Genomic DNA, 13,636 nt, shown 5'->3' on the forward strand with positions numbered 1-13,636 from the left:
GGTGGGACGTTTCCTCCATCAGAGATGAAAGCTTAGCCATCATTCTCCTCTCCGCCACCACCTCCAGCCAGCTCGCTGGCCTTCTTAACCAGCTTGTTCAGTCTCTTCCTGTCAGCAGTCGACATGCTGCTGCCCCAGACGGCCACACCGTCATACATGGCTGATGCCACGACAGAGTCAAAGAAGGATCTGAGCAGTGAGCCCATGCACTCCAAAAGACCTGAGTCTCCTTAGCAGATCCAGCCTACTCTGTCCTTTCTTGTCCGTGTGTTAGTGTTGTCCGTCCAGGTCTGATCCATCCATCATCCAGTCCAGCAGCCTGATGGCTTGGAGGAAGAGGACGCATTTCCCTGAGGGAAGCAGGTGTGTGTTGGGTCCCTGAAGATGCTCTGAGCTCTGGTCTGGTGCCACGAGCATATGTTACAGTCTGTCTTGCCGCTCCTCCAGCACTCCCCTGATTCTCCACACCTGTCCCAGATCCTCACACTCCAATCAGGTCAACCTGCCACACCTGTCTTCCTTTGTTCCCCAGTCCTTATATTTCCCAGCACCACACTCACTCCCTGTCGGACCTTGATGTTGATGATGATGATGATGATGATGATGATGATGATGATAATGATAATGATGATTTACACTCCTATTGGACTCACTCCCTCTCCGTTCCTGGCCTCTTCAACCCTGTTATCTCTTCTCTGATCAGTATCAGTATGATTCTTGTTCTGAGTTCTGTTCAGTAATAAAGTGTCGGTAACGTCATCCTGTCTCCTGAAGTTCCAGTGTAACAGCACACCTGTGCAAACTGACGTGGTGCTGTCCACATCGGTAGGTGGTAGCGGATAAATCCAAAGGAAAACGACAGTCAGATATATCGATGAAGTTTGTATTTGCTCTCGGCTTCATTCTTGCTAAGAAAAAAATGTGGACTCTGGTCTTACGTGTGTGTGACCATGTTAAAGGCTAAAATGACTTTTTAAATATCTAAGTTGGTGTATTTGAAAGGCTTGTTTAATTTTAATATGCTTACGTTTTTTACACTTAATATTTTAATGCAAAGCACATGGTGTTACAGCCTTTCAGTCCCAACTGAAGTCGTCATTTTAGGCAGGATTTAATGGAGTTTTGATCAGTGTAAATATGACTTCAGCCTGTAGCATTTCTGTTCCTCTGTAAATGCAGAAAACTAAGTCTAAATGTACAACCTGCTTCTTATTTGTTTCTCTGAGTTTTCTTCTTTTCCTTTTTTCTACAGGTTAAAAACTAAATCAAATCATCCAGCAGGGCAACAGCGACGTAACGGTGATGAATTAGTGCTGTAGAAAGAGGATCTCCTATTCCTCTCCAGGTGCAACGTGTGAAAGGGTTTTATGAAAGGTATGTACAGAAACAGCTGAAAGTCCTGAGCCCCGTTTACAGGATTTGATTATTTTAGAGACACATGGTGTTTTTATTTCAGGTCTTGGAGAATATGTGAAGGGAACAGTCCAGTCTGTCATAACTTAGGAGCCTGTGGGATAGCAGGCTTCACTGAAAGCTTTTCTGGCATCTACTTCTGCAGGTTTTGTACAGACCAGAAATTCAGACATATGCTGTTCAGTCAGGCCATTTCAGTCTTTGAACCAAAAGCATATATGAAACACATTTAGGAGCTCTCTAGTAAAGGAAGAGTCTTATTTTCACATTACTCTGTGATACCCTTCTGACTTTGTCCATGATTTGAGGGTATTGTGTAAACTGAGATTGCATTGGTGTCTTGATTTCTGAAAAATCTTAATTCCCTAAACAATTTGATCCAGAGTTTTCCATATAAGTGGGGGAATATAACCAACAAACCACACATAATACCAGCATGTACATCTCTGCCAGTACTACTGGGGGGCGGGGACGGGGGGGACGCCCACAAAAACTGGAATTTATTGAAGTTGCTCCCATTTATTATTGGAGGTTTGATACCAGAGAAAGAACTGCCAACCCCTTGGCTTGGGCCAGGAATCTGCCCTGGGTGGACTATGCCCACAATTCCTTACCTTCCTTGGCCACGGAGCTCTCCCAATTCCAGATGGTTAATGGGTTCCAACCTCCATTGTTCGCTCTACATGAGGAAGAGGTCCGGGTTCCATCTGAGCACGCGGCGATCCTCTGCTGTCCGTGTCAGGTTGGCCACCAGGGACCTGCCACTGCGTTTGGGTGTCGGAAGTTGGCTCCACAGTTTGTGGGGCCCTTTCCCATAACCAAAGTGGTCAACCCGGCGGCTGTCGTCTTCGTCTCCCTGGATCCCTGCGTCTCGGGTCAAGCCTGTCTCCTCCTGTCCGCCGTGTAAACTCTCTCGAGAACAAGCGCGAAGGGCAAGAAAAATCCGCAGCAAATGTAAAAACACAAAGAGCCAAAGTCAAATTCCTCCCGTCCTCGGGGTGAAACAAGAGAGCCTTCAGAAAGAAAGGTCGCACTCTTGTCAGAGGTTAAACAGAAGAATAATGAGGCTGTGAAGGAGAAAATGCAGAAGACCGTTTTCATACAGACGTCAAGAGATTGTCCAGGATGCTCCTGATGGTCAGCTCTGTTCACAGTGAAGGACGTGAGTACTGACGTATGTACTTTGCTCTGCTGATGGGAATGTTTGTTTCATTAAATTTTTCTACAAGGATGTCATGTTCTGTTAAAATGCCTTTTTGCATTTAGTACCAATGGTTGTCCAATCACCGTTGTCTTAGCAAGCGGGTATAAAAGGAGACTAAGAGTTCTTCAGTGGAGAAAAATGGACAAGCAGTTTAAAGAAATGACCCACAGTTATATTCTGTACTGTTTAGAATATTGATTTTCCCACGTTCCTGCTCTTTAAGAACGGCCGTTTGTTCAGGCGATAATTCATGTAAAAAAGAGCTCAGATGCCCTCAAAGCATAAAAGTATTTACTAATCTAATTTGTATTTAATTTCCTTTCAGATAAATGCGGATTTCATGCGTATTAAAACTGCTTCACACTAAGTTCATCGACAAATAGACACCAAACCTAACGGAGGTCTTCAGGAATAAAGGAGGAAAGAAGATCAGACTCCTCACAGCTTCACCAGCGATGGAAACTTTTACTGTTTTCCCATTAAAAATGTAACTGATGTCATTTTTACACTTTTATTTTTTACATTACAGTTTGAGATCCTACAAACGGATGATGGTCGTTTCTGATGACCTGATGGCTCAAACTAAAAGATACGTTGTGAACCAGAATGCTGCTGCAAACATCTGTCAACCACTGGGATGAAGTTACATGTTTTATAAGCAACTGCTTGTTTGATGTGCTCTCATTTGCAGACAGATGACATCGAAGTCAAGAGGGACTGCGTTCTCAGAAGGACAGTACCACTCTCATTAAGGAGGACTTGGTTGGTATTTGTGGTATTTTACAGCTTTTTCAGTATTAAACTTGTGACTTATTTTGTTTGAAGTAAATTTGTTTACCTGCAGAATGCAGATTTCGAGGATGCTGCGAGACAGATTGGACAGACAAAATGGGGCTTTATGTAAAAAAGAAGGTGCTGATGAAGACGAGTAGCCAGAGTGCTGGAGTGGTCATAGAAGGTGTGAAGCTGCTACAGGATCTGCAAACTATTTCAGCTGGAGGAACCATGCTGTTTGGCCTCATTTACACACTCAGCTTGAGTTATGCACAGGATCACATCTGAGTTTTTCCAGAAGGTTTTGATGAACTTAAGGTGGCAACAAGCTGTCACCAAAGGTCCAAGCATTGAAAATCAAGATGCTTCAGTGAGCTCATGCGAAGTAGCCTGGACTAAAGGGCTAAACGTTCTGGTAGCCATCCTGGTTTCCTGAGGAGTACAGCCTAGTTTTCTGCTGTTGTATCGAGATTGTAGAGTTTTGGTTTGCTTGTTTTTTGGGGGACTGAATACAATTCATGTTGCAGCTTTTACAAACTGTCACAGCTCAACCAGTGAGGCTGCATTGTAGAAGTAAACTGTTGTGTTTCCACGACATCAACATGCTGCAGAGTGAACGTTCATGGTCTGCTGCCTGTTGATCTCGGAGCTTGGCGACACTGACAGAACAAAATGACTACTAGTGAAGTTTCAGTGGATATGTTCTTGTGCCTTTTGTGTTTCTCACTAATTTGCTGAGTCTTTTGAATTTACTAGGAAGGATTTTGCAATGTGTTTTATTATTGACCTTTCCACGATTGTGATTGGAGTGGATGTGGTAATAAAGCTCTGAAAAGTCTCTTTCTGCCGTTTGGTTTGTGATTTATTACAAGATAAAAGAAAATGTTGAAATACACTCTTTTTATTCAATAATTTAAATAAAGGTTACATAAAAGACACCTTTACCTTTAAATAAAACATTGGAATGAAAGCATGAGGTTTATGTAAACGCTTTCCCAAAAATGTATAACCATTAATAAAATGTAAACATAAAGTTTATTTGCAGGTTTGCATTGACCTTAATTTAATTAAATTTGCCTTTATGGAATTTAAACTGAATGCAATTAAAAACATTGCGATGAAGATGAATATTTTCAAAATGTACAAGTAATTAAAATACATGAAGTCAACATTTTTGCCATGATTTGTTTTTTTTTTTTTTTTAAGTGCAGCTGATTAACTTCCTGTTGAACTTTCTGTGCTTTTACATTGAAAAGTCAGTACAGGAAGTCCGAGCCTCTGTGAATCCCGATAACTTTACGGTTTTCCAGGGTTCTCCAGATTCGGGACTGGCTGTCAGACGGGACCATGGAGCTGCTCTGATCACCCGCGGAGATCCAAGATGCTGCTGCCGGTGAACGGCTCCTCCTGCGGGGCCGACATGTCGGTGACCAACCGGTCAGCGGACGCGAGCGTCGGCGCGGAAGCAGACGGTGCTCCCGGACCGGAGGCAGTGATCGTGCCCGTGGTGTTCGGGCTGATCTTCGTGGTGGGACTGGTGGGAAACTCTCTTGTGATGGTCGTTATCGGGAGGGTAAAGTGTAGCGGCGGGGCGCGCGCTCTCAGCCCCACCAACATCTTCATCGTGAACCTGAGCGTAGCGGACCTCCTCTTCCTTCTCTTCTGCGTGCCCCTCCACGCCACCATCTACTCTCTGCCCGAGTGGGTGTTCGGGGCATTCGCGTGTAAGTTCGGACACTTCCTTTTCACCGTCAGCATGCTGGTCAGCATCTTCACGCTCGTGGCCATGTCTGTGGACCGTTACATCGCCGTGGTGCGCTCCAAGAAGTCCGCGTGCGTCCGGAGCCGCAGGAACGCGCTGGTTGGGCTAGGTGTCATCTGGACCTTGTCGCTGGTGTGTTCGGTTCCGGTGGCGCAGCACCAGGTTATCACAAACCACCCCAGTGCCCCAAACAGCTCGTTCTGTTGGGACAACCGGACCGGAGCGTCCAGAGCCGCCTACAGGGTGTCCGTCCTTGTCCTGGGGTACCTGCTGCCGCTGCTTCTCATCTGCTGCTGCTACACAAGGGTGAGGTCACCAAACGGGCTAATGTTTGACTGTAGCTGCTGTAAAACCATATTAATAACACACAAACGGGGCCAAAGGGCACGCGCAAAGTCCTGATGCTCGTAAACACTGTGCGTAAAAACCTGGGGCCGCGTGTTGGTGTGAAGTTTCAAAACAACAGGTGATGTTGATGAGGGTGTGTGACGTGGTTTGGGGGCACCACAGTCAGCTGATAGATAATAATCACTTGCCTTTTGAGGAACTCTTTTATCTATTTTATGAACCAGCTGGACCTTTGGTTCAGTTTGTCAGCAGACCAAGTCTGAATGTAAAGACCTGATGCTCAGTTTGGTCTCCATGGCAACAGATTAGAGTCACAAAGAATATGATAATGAATATGTAGACAGACAGTAACTACCTTCATTGTTTCAGTGATTCAGAGATCAAACTTCAGCTGATAAATCACTGATCAATAACAAAAACAATTTATCTGCTCATCAATAAACTAATTCATTACTTGTATTTAAATTTTGTTTAGTGTGAACTTTAAAAATGGATTTTACCCAGTGTTTATTTGATTATGTTTTCATGTTTTTTTAGCATTTAATCTGATCCAAGTGTGACCCTGGTCAGACTCAAGTACTGATGGAGGTGTGATCCAGGTGTAATGCAGGTGTTGATGCATGTGGGGGGCGGCATGACTCAGTAAGGTAGAGCGGTCGTCTTTTAACCCGAGGGTTGCCAAGTTGAGTAATGCAGTTGCAGGAGTAATGCAGTTGTAATGCAGGTGTAATGCAGGTGTGATGCAAGTGTAATGCAGGTGTGATGCAGTTGTGATGCAGGTGTAATGCAGGTGTGATGCAGGTGTGATGCAGGTGTAATGCAGTTGTGATGCAGTTGTGATGCAGGTGTGACGCATGTGTGACGCATGTGTGATGCAGGTGTGATGCAGGTGTAATGCATGTGTGATGCATGTGTGATGCAGGTGTGATGCAGGTATAATGCAGTTGTGATGCAGTTGTGATGCAGGTGTGATGCAGGTGTAATGCAGGTGTAAGACAGGTGTGATGATGGCGTGATGCAGTTGTTATGCAGGTGTAATGCAGGTGTAATGCAGTTGTTATGCAGGTGTGATGCAGGTGTAAGGCAGTTGTGATGCAGTTGTGATGCAGGTGTAATGCAGGTGTGATGCAGGTGTAATGCAGTTGTGATGCAGGTGTAATGCAGGTGTAAGACAGGTGTGATGATGGCGTGATGCAGTTGTTATGCTGGTGTAATGCAGGTGTAATGCAGTTGTGATGCAGTTGTTATGCAGGTGTGATGCAGGTGTAATGCAGTTGTTATGCAGGTGTGATGCAGGTGTAATGCAGTTGTGATGCAGTTGTTATGCAGGTGTAATGCAGGTGTAAGACAGGTGTGATGATGGTGTAATGCAGTTGTTATGCAGGTGTAATGCAGGTGTAATGCAGTTGTGATGCAGTTGTGATGCAGGTGTAATGCAGGTGTGATGCAGTTGTGATGCAGGTGTAATGCAGGTGTGATGCAGGTGTGATGCAGGTGTAATGCAGTTGTGATGCAGTTGTGATGCAGGTGTGACTCATGTGTGACGCATGTGTGATGCAGGTGTGATGCAGGTGTAATGCATGTGTGATGCATGTGTGATGCAGTTGTCATGCAGGTGTAATGCAGTTGTGATGCAGACATTGATGCAGGTGTAATGCAGGTGTGATGCAGGTATAATGCAGTTGTGATGCAGTTGTGATGCAGGTGTGATGCAGGTGTAATGCAGGTGTAAGACAGGTGTGATGATGGCGTGATGCAGTTGTTATGCAGGTGTAATGCAGGTGTAATGCAGTTGTTATGCAGGTGTGATGCAGGTGTAAGGCAGTTGTGATGCAGTTGTGATGCAGGTGTAATGCAGGTGTGATGCAGGTGTAATGCAGTTGTGATGCAGGTGTAATGCAGGTGTAAGACAGGTGTGATGATGGCGTGATGCAGTTGTTATGCTGGTGTAATGCAGGTGTAATGCAGTTGTGATGCAGTTGTTATGCAGGTGTGATGCAGGTGTAATGCAGTTGTTATGCAGGTGTGATGCAGGTGTAATGCAGTTGTGATGCAGTTGTTATGCAGGTGTAATGCAGGTGTAAGACAGGTGTGATGATGGTGTGATGCAGTTGTTATGCAGGTGTAATGCAGGTGTAATGCAGTTGTGATGCAGGTGTAATGCAGGTGTAATGCAGTTGTGATGCAGGTGTAATGCGGGTGTAAGACAGGTGTGATGATGGTGTGATGCAGTTGTTATGCAGGTGTAATGCAGGTGTAATGCAGTTCTGATGTAGGTGTAATGCAGGTGTAATGCAGGTGTAAGACAGGTGTGATGATGGTGTGATGCAGTTGTTATGCAGGTGTGATGCAGGTGTGATGCAGTTGTGATGCAGGTGTAATGCTGGTGTGATGCAGTTGTGATGCAGTTGTTATGCAGGTGTAATGCAGTTGTGATGCAGGTGTAATGCAGGTGTAATGCAGGTGTAAGACAGGTGTGATGATGGTGTGATGCAGTTGTTATGCAGGTGTGATGCAGTTGTTATGCAGGTGTGATGCAGGTGTAAGACAGGTGTGATGATGGTGTGATGCAGTTGTTATGCAGGTGTGATGCAGTTGTGATGCAGGTGTAATGCTGGTGTGATGCAGTTGTGATGCAGTTGTGATGCAGGTGTAATGCTGGTGTAATGCAGTTCTGATGTAGGTGTAATGCAGGTGTAATGCAGGTATAAGAGAGGTGTGATGATGGTGTGATGCAGTTGTTATGCAGGTGTGATGCAGGTGTGATGCAGTTGTGATGCAGGTGTAATGCTGGTGTGATGCAGTTGTGATGCAGTTGTTATGCAGGTGTAATTCAGGTGTAATGCAGTTGTGATGCAGGTGTAATGCAGGTGTAATGCAGGTGTAAGACAGGTGTGATGATGGTGTGATGCAGTTGTTATGCAGGTGTGATGCAAGTGTGATGCAGTTGTGATGCAGGTGTAATGCAGGTGTAATGCAGTTGTCATGCAGTTGTTATGCAGGTGTAATGCAGGTGTACGACAGGTGTAATGCAGTTGTGATGCAGGTGTAATGCAGGTGTGATGCCGTTGTGATGCAGTTGTGATGCAGGTGTAATGCAGGTGTAATGCAGTTGTGATGCAGGTGTAATGCAGGTGTAATGCAGTTGTGATGCAGTTGTTATGCAGGTGTAATGCAGGTGTGATGCAGTTGTGATGCAGGTGTAATGCAGGTGTAATGCAGTTGTGATGCAGTTGTGATGCAGGTGTAATGCAGGTGTAATGCAGTTGTGATGCAGGTGTGATGCAGGTGTGATGAAGGTGTGATGCAGTTGTGATGCAGTTGTGATGCAGGTGTAATGCAGGTGTAATGCAGTTGTGATGCAGTTGTTATGCAGGTGTAATGCAGATGTGATGCAGTTGTGATGCAGGTGTAATGCAGGTGTGATGCAGTTGTGATGCAGTTGTGATGCAGGTGTAATGCAGTTGTGATGCAGGTGTGATGCAGGTGTGATGAAGGTGTGATGCAGGTGTAATGCAGGTGTAATGCATGTGTGATGCATGTGTGATGCAGGTGTGATGCAGGTGTAATGTATGTGTGATGCATGTGTGATGCAGTTGTGATGCAGGTGTAATGCAGTTGTGATGCCGGTGTGATGCAGTTGTGATGCAGGTGTAATGCAGTTGTGATGCAGTTGTGATGCAGTTGTGATGCAGGTGTAAGACAGGTGTAATGCAGTTGTGATGCAGGTTTAATGCAGGTGTGATGCAGTAGTGATGCAGTTGTGATGCAGGTGTAATGCAGGTGTAATGCAGTTGTGATGCAGTTGTGATGCAGTTGTTTTGCAGGTGTAATGCAGGTGTAATGCAGGTGTAAGACAGGTGTGATGATGGTGTGATTAGGCCTGTCGCGATAAGCAATAAGTCAATTAATTGAACGATAAGAAAATAAGAGCACGATAAGTTTGCCGGCCGCGATAATTTTCATTAGTCCCCCCTTTACCATAGACTGTGTATGACAATAGGTTTCACTATGGAGTATTTCGACTAAACGCTCTGGTTTCTTGCGGAGTGATCTCTCTGGTGTCATACTTGACAGCAGCATGTTGCAGCACGAGCCGGTAAGCCGCATTTGTTTTGCAGGGCTGCTAACACGCAATGGCCGTGAGACTTGCGTATTTAAGTGGCTTCTCACGCTCTTATAATAATAATAATAATAATGGATTAGATTTATATAGCGCTTTTCAAGGCACCCAAAGCGCTTTACATTGTGTGAATCCATTATTCATCCACTCCTCACTCATACCTGGTGATGGTAAGCTACGTGTGTAGCCACAGCTGCCCTGGGGCAAGCTGACGGAAACGTGGCTGCCAGTCTGCGCCTACGGCCTCTCCGACCATCACCGAACATTCATCCACACATTCATACACCAGCGATGCCAACACTGGAGGCAAGGAGGGTTAAGTGTCTTGCCCAAGGACACAACGACAGATGACTGCGGGAGCGGGAATCGAACCGCCGACCTTCCGATCATTGGACGACCTGCTCTACCGCCTGAGCCACTGCCGCCCCTAGCTCTTGCGCTAAACCTCCGATTCTCATGCTGAAATATGTAAATAAGTCGAATGGAGAAATAATAGATGCAAGCACCTCCTCTTTTATCATTTCGCTGCTCCCCACATGTAAGCAGAACACACACATTCTAGCTTACGACGTCAGTACAAAGCCCCCACTTCCTGGTCTACCGTAATAACCCCTGTAATCCGCAGGCACATTACGCAAATAGAGTCAGCCTATATACTAGCGTATTTGACAAAATACACATTAAGAGCAATGCCGGCTAATCGAGAGGTTTGGGAGGATTCCCAGTGGGCCGCATTACTTTTGGGCCGGCGTCCCGGCGTATGTGAAAAGGCGCTTTTATTTATTTAGTTTATTGATCTTTGAAAATGTGTACTTGCATTATTATGGCATATGTCATTATATTAGTTGAGAATGGTCTCAAAATGACACATTAGCGCTTTGCGCAATATTATCGTTTATCCCGATAATTTCTGAGAAAATTTATCGTACAGCTAAATTTGTTATCGTGACAGGCCTAGGTGTGATGCAGTTGTTATGCAGGTGTGATGCAGGTGTGATGCAGGTGTAATGCAGGTGTAATGCAGTTGTGATGCAGGTGTGATGCAGTTGTGATGCAGGTGTAATGCAGTTGTGATGCAGGTGTAATGCAGGTGTGATGCAGTTGTGATGCAGGTGTAATGTATGTGTGATGCATGTGTGATGCAGTTGTGATGCAGGTGTGATGCAGTTGTGATGCAGGTGTAATGCAGTTGTGATGCAGGTGTAATGCAGTTGTGATGCAGTTGTGATGCAGGTGTAATGTATGTGTGATGCATGTGTGATGCAGTTGTGATGCAGGTGTAATGCAGTTGTGATGCCGGTGTGATGCAGTTGTGATGCAGGTGTAATGCAGTTGTGATGCAGTTGTGATGCAGTTGTGATGCAGGTGTAAGACAGGTGTAATGCAGTTGTGATGCAGGTTTAATGCAGGTGTGATGCAGTAGTGATGCAGTTGTGATGCAGGTGTAATGCAGGTGTAATGCAGTTGTGATGCAGTTGTGATGCAGTTGTTTTGCAGGTGTAATGCAGGTGTAATGCAGGTGTAAGACAGGTGTGATGATGGTGTGATTAGGCCTGTCGCGATAAGCAATAAGTCAATTAATTGAACGATAAGAAAATAAGAGCACGATAAGTTTGCCGGCCGCGATAATTTTCATTAGTCCCCCCTTTACCATAGACTGTGTATGACAATAGGTTTCACTATGGAGTATTTCGACTAAACGCTCTGGTTTCTTGCGGAGTGATCTCTCTGGTGTCATACTTGACAGCAGCATGTTGCAGCACGAGCCGGTAAGCCGCATTTGTTTTGCAGGGCTGCTAACACGCAATGGCCGTGAGACTTGCGTATTTAAGTGGCTTCTCACGCTCTTATAATAATAATAATAATAATGGATTAGATTTATATAGCGCTTTTCAAGGCACCCAAAGCGCTTTACATTGTGTGAATCCATTATTCATCCACTCCTCACTCATACCTGGTGATGGTAAGCTACGTGTGTAGCCACAGCTGCCCTGGGGCAAGCTGACGGAAACGTGGCTGCCAGTCTGCGCCTACGGCCTCTCCGACCATCACCGAACATTCATCCACACATTCATACACCAGCGATGCCAACACTGGAGGCAAGGAGGGTTAAGTGTCTTGCCCAAGGACACAACGACAGATGACTGCGGGAGCGGGAATCGAACCGCCGACCTTCCGATCATTGGACGACCTGCTCTACCGCCTGAGCCACTGCCGCCCCTAGCTCTTGCGCTAAACCTCCGATTCTCATGCTGAAATATGTAAATAAGTCGAATGGAGAAATAATAGATGCAAGCACCTCCTCTTTTATCATTTCGCTGCTCCCCACATGTAAGCAGAACACACACATTCTAGCTTACGACGTCAGTACAAAGCCCCCACTTCCTGGTCTACCGTAATAACCCCTGTAATCCGCAGGCACATTACGCAAATAGAGTCAGCCTATATACTAGCGTATTTGACAAAATACACATTAAGAGCAATGCCGGCTAATCGAGAGGTTTGGGAGGATTCCCAGTGGGCCGCATTACTTTTGGGCCGGCGTCCCGGCGTATGTGAAAAGGCGCTTTTATTTATTTAGTTTATTGATCTTTGAAAATGTGTACTTGCATTATTATGGCATATGTCATTATATTAGTTGAGAATGGTCTCAAAATGACACATTAGCGCTTTGCGCAATATTATCGTTTATCCCGATAATTTCTGAGAAAATTTATCGTACAGCTAAATTTGTTATCGTGACAGGCCTAGGTGTGATGCAGTTGTTATGCAGGTGTGATGCAGGTGTGATGCAGGTGTAATGCAGGTGTAATGCAGTTGTGATGCAGGTGTGATGCAGTTGTGATGCAGGTGTAATGCAGTTGTGATGCAGGTGTAATGCAGGTGTAATGCAGGTGTGATGCAGTTGTGATGCAGGTATAATGCAGTTGTGATGCAGTTGTGATGCAGGTGTAATGCAGGTGTAATGCAGGTGTAATGCACTTGTGATGCAGGTGTGATGCAGTTGTGATGCAGGTGTAATGCAGTTGTGATGCAGGTGTAATGCAGGTGTAAAGCAGGTGTGATGCAGTTGTGATGCCGGTATAATGCAGTTGTGATGCAGTTTTGATGCAGGTGTAATGCAGGTGTGATGCAGGTGTGATGCAGATGTGATGCAGACATTTATGCAGGTGTGATGCAGTTGTGATGCAGGTGTAATGCAGGTGTGATGCAGGTGTGATGCAGATGTGATGCAGACATTTATGCAGGTGTGATGCAGTTGTGATGCAGGTGTAATGCAGGTGTAATGCAGTTGTGATGCAGGGGTAATGCAGTTGTGATGTAGACATTGATGCAGGTGTAATGCAGGTGTAATGCAGTTGTGATGCAGTTGTTATGCAGGTGTAATGCAGATGTAATGCAGGTGTGATGCAGTTGTTATGCAGGGGTAATGCAGGTGTAATGCAGTTGTGATGCAGTTGTTATGCAGGGGTAATGCAGGTGTAAGACAGGTGTAATGCAGTTGTGATGCAGGTGTGATGCAGGTGTAATGCAGTTGTGATGCAGTTGTGTTGCAGGTGTAATGCAGGTGTAAGACAGGTGTAATGCAGTTGTTATGCAGGTGTAATGCAGGTGTGATTCAGGTGTGATGCAGTTGTGATGCAGTTGTTATGCAGGTGTAATGCAGGTGTGATGCAGTTGTGATGCAGGTGTAATGTAGGTGTAATGCAGTTGTTATGCAGTTGTGATGCAGGTGTAATGCAGGTGTAATGCAGTTGTGATGCAGTAGTGATGCAGCAGTGATGCAGGTGTAATGCAGGTGTAATGCAGTTGTTATGCAGTTGTTATGCAGGTGTAATGCAGGTGTGATGCAGGTGTAACACAGGTGTGATGATGGTGTGATGCAGTTGTTATGCAGGTGTGATGCAGGTGTGATGCAGTTGTGATGCAGGTGTAATGCAGATGTAATGCAGTTGTGATGCAGGTGTAATGCAGGTGTAATGCAGTTGTGATGCAGGTGTAATGTAGGTGT

General features: G+C 45.3%; 1 protein-coding gene and 1 long non-coding RNA gene across 3 annotated transcripts in view; both read left to right on the forward strand.

Moving 5' to 3' along the window:
- The first annotated feature begins 802 nt into the window (after positions 1-802).
- On the forward strand, positions 803-3,689 carry LOC121644817. The gene is made up of 4 exons (XR_006011318.1): positions 803-825; positions 1,253-1,374; positions 3,147-3,379; positions 3,462-3,689. It is a non-coding gene; the product is annotated as an uncharacterized LOC121644817 (long non-coding RNA).
- A 1,014-nt stretch (positions 3,690-4,703) lies between these two features.
- The window catches only part of galr1b (galanin receptor 1b), a 132,934-nt gene continuing 124,001 nt past the window's right edge, over positions 4,704-13,636 (forward strand). For both annotated transcript variants that reach the window (XM_041991763.1, XM_041991755.1), the window contains exon 1: positions 4,704-5,459. In XM_041991763.1, the coding sequence (XP_041847697.1) occupies positions 4,773-5,459 (687 nt within the window). In that variant the 5' untranslated portion in view covers positions 4,704-4,772. The remainder of the gene's footprint in view (positions 5,460-13,636) is intronic.

Source organism: Melanotaenia boesemani, chromosome 1, assembly GCF_017639745.1.
Source record: "Melanotaenia boesemani isolate fMelBoe1 chromosome 1, fMelBoe1.pri, whole genome shotgun sequence".
Lineage (NCBI taxonomy): Eukaryota > Metazoa > Chordata > Actinopteri > Atheriniformes > Melanotaeniidae > Melanotaenia > Melanotaenia boesemani.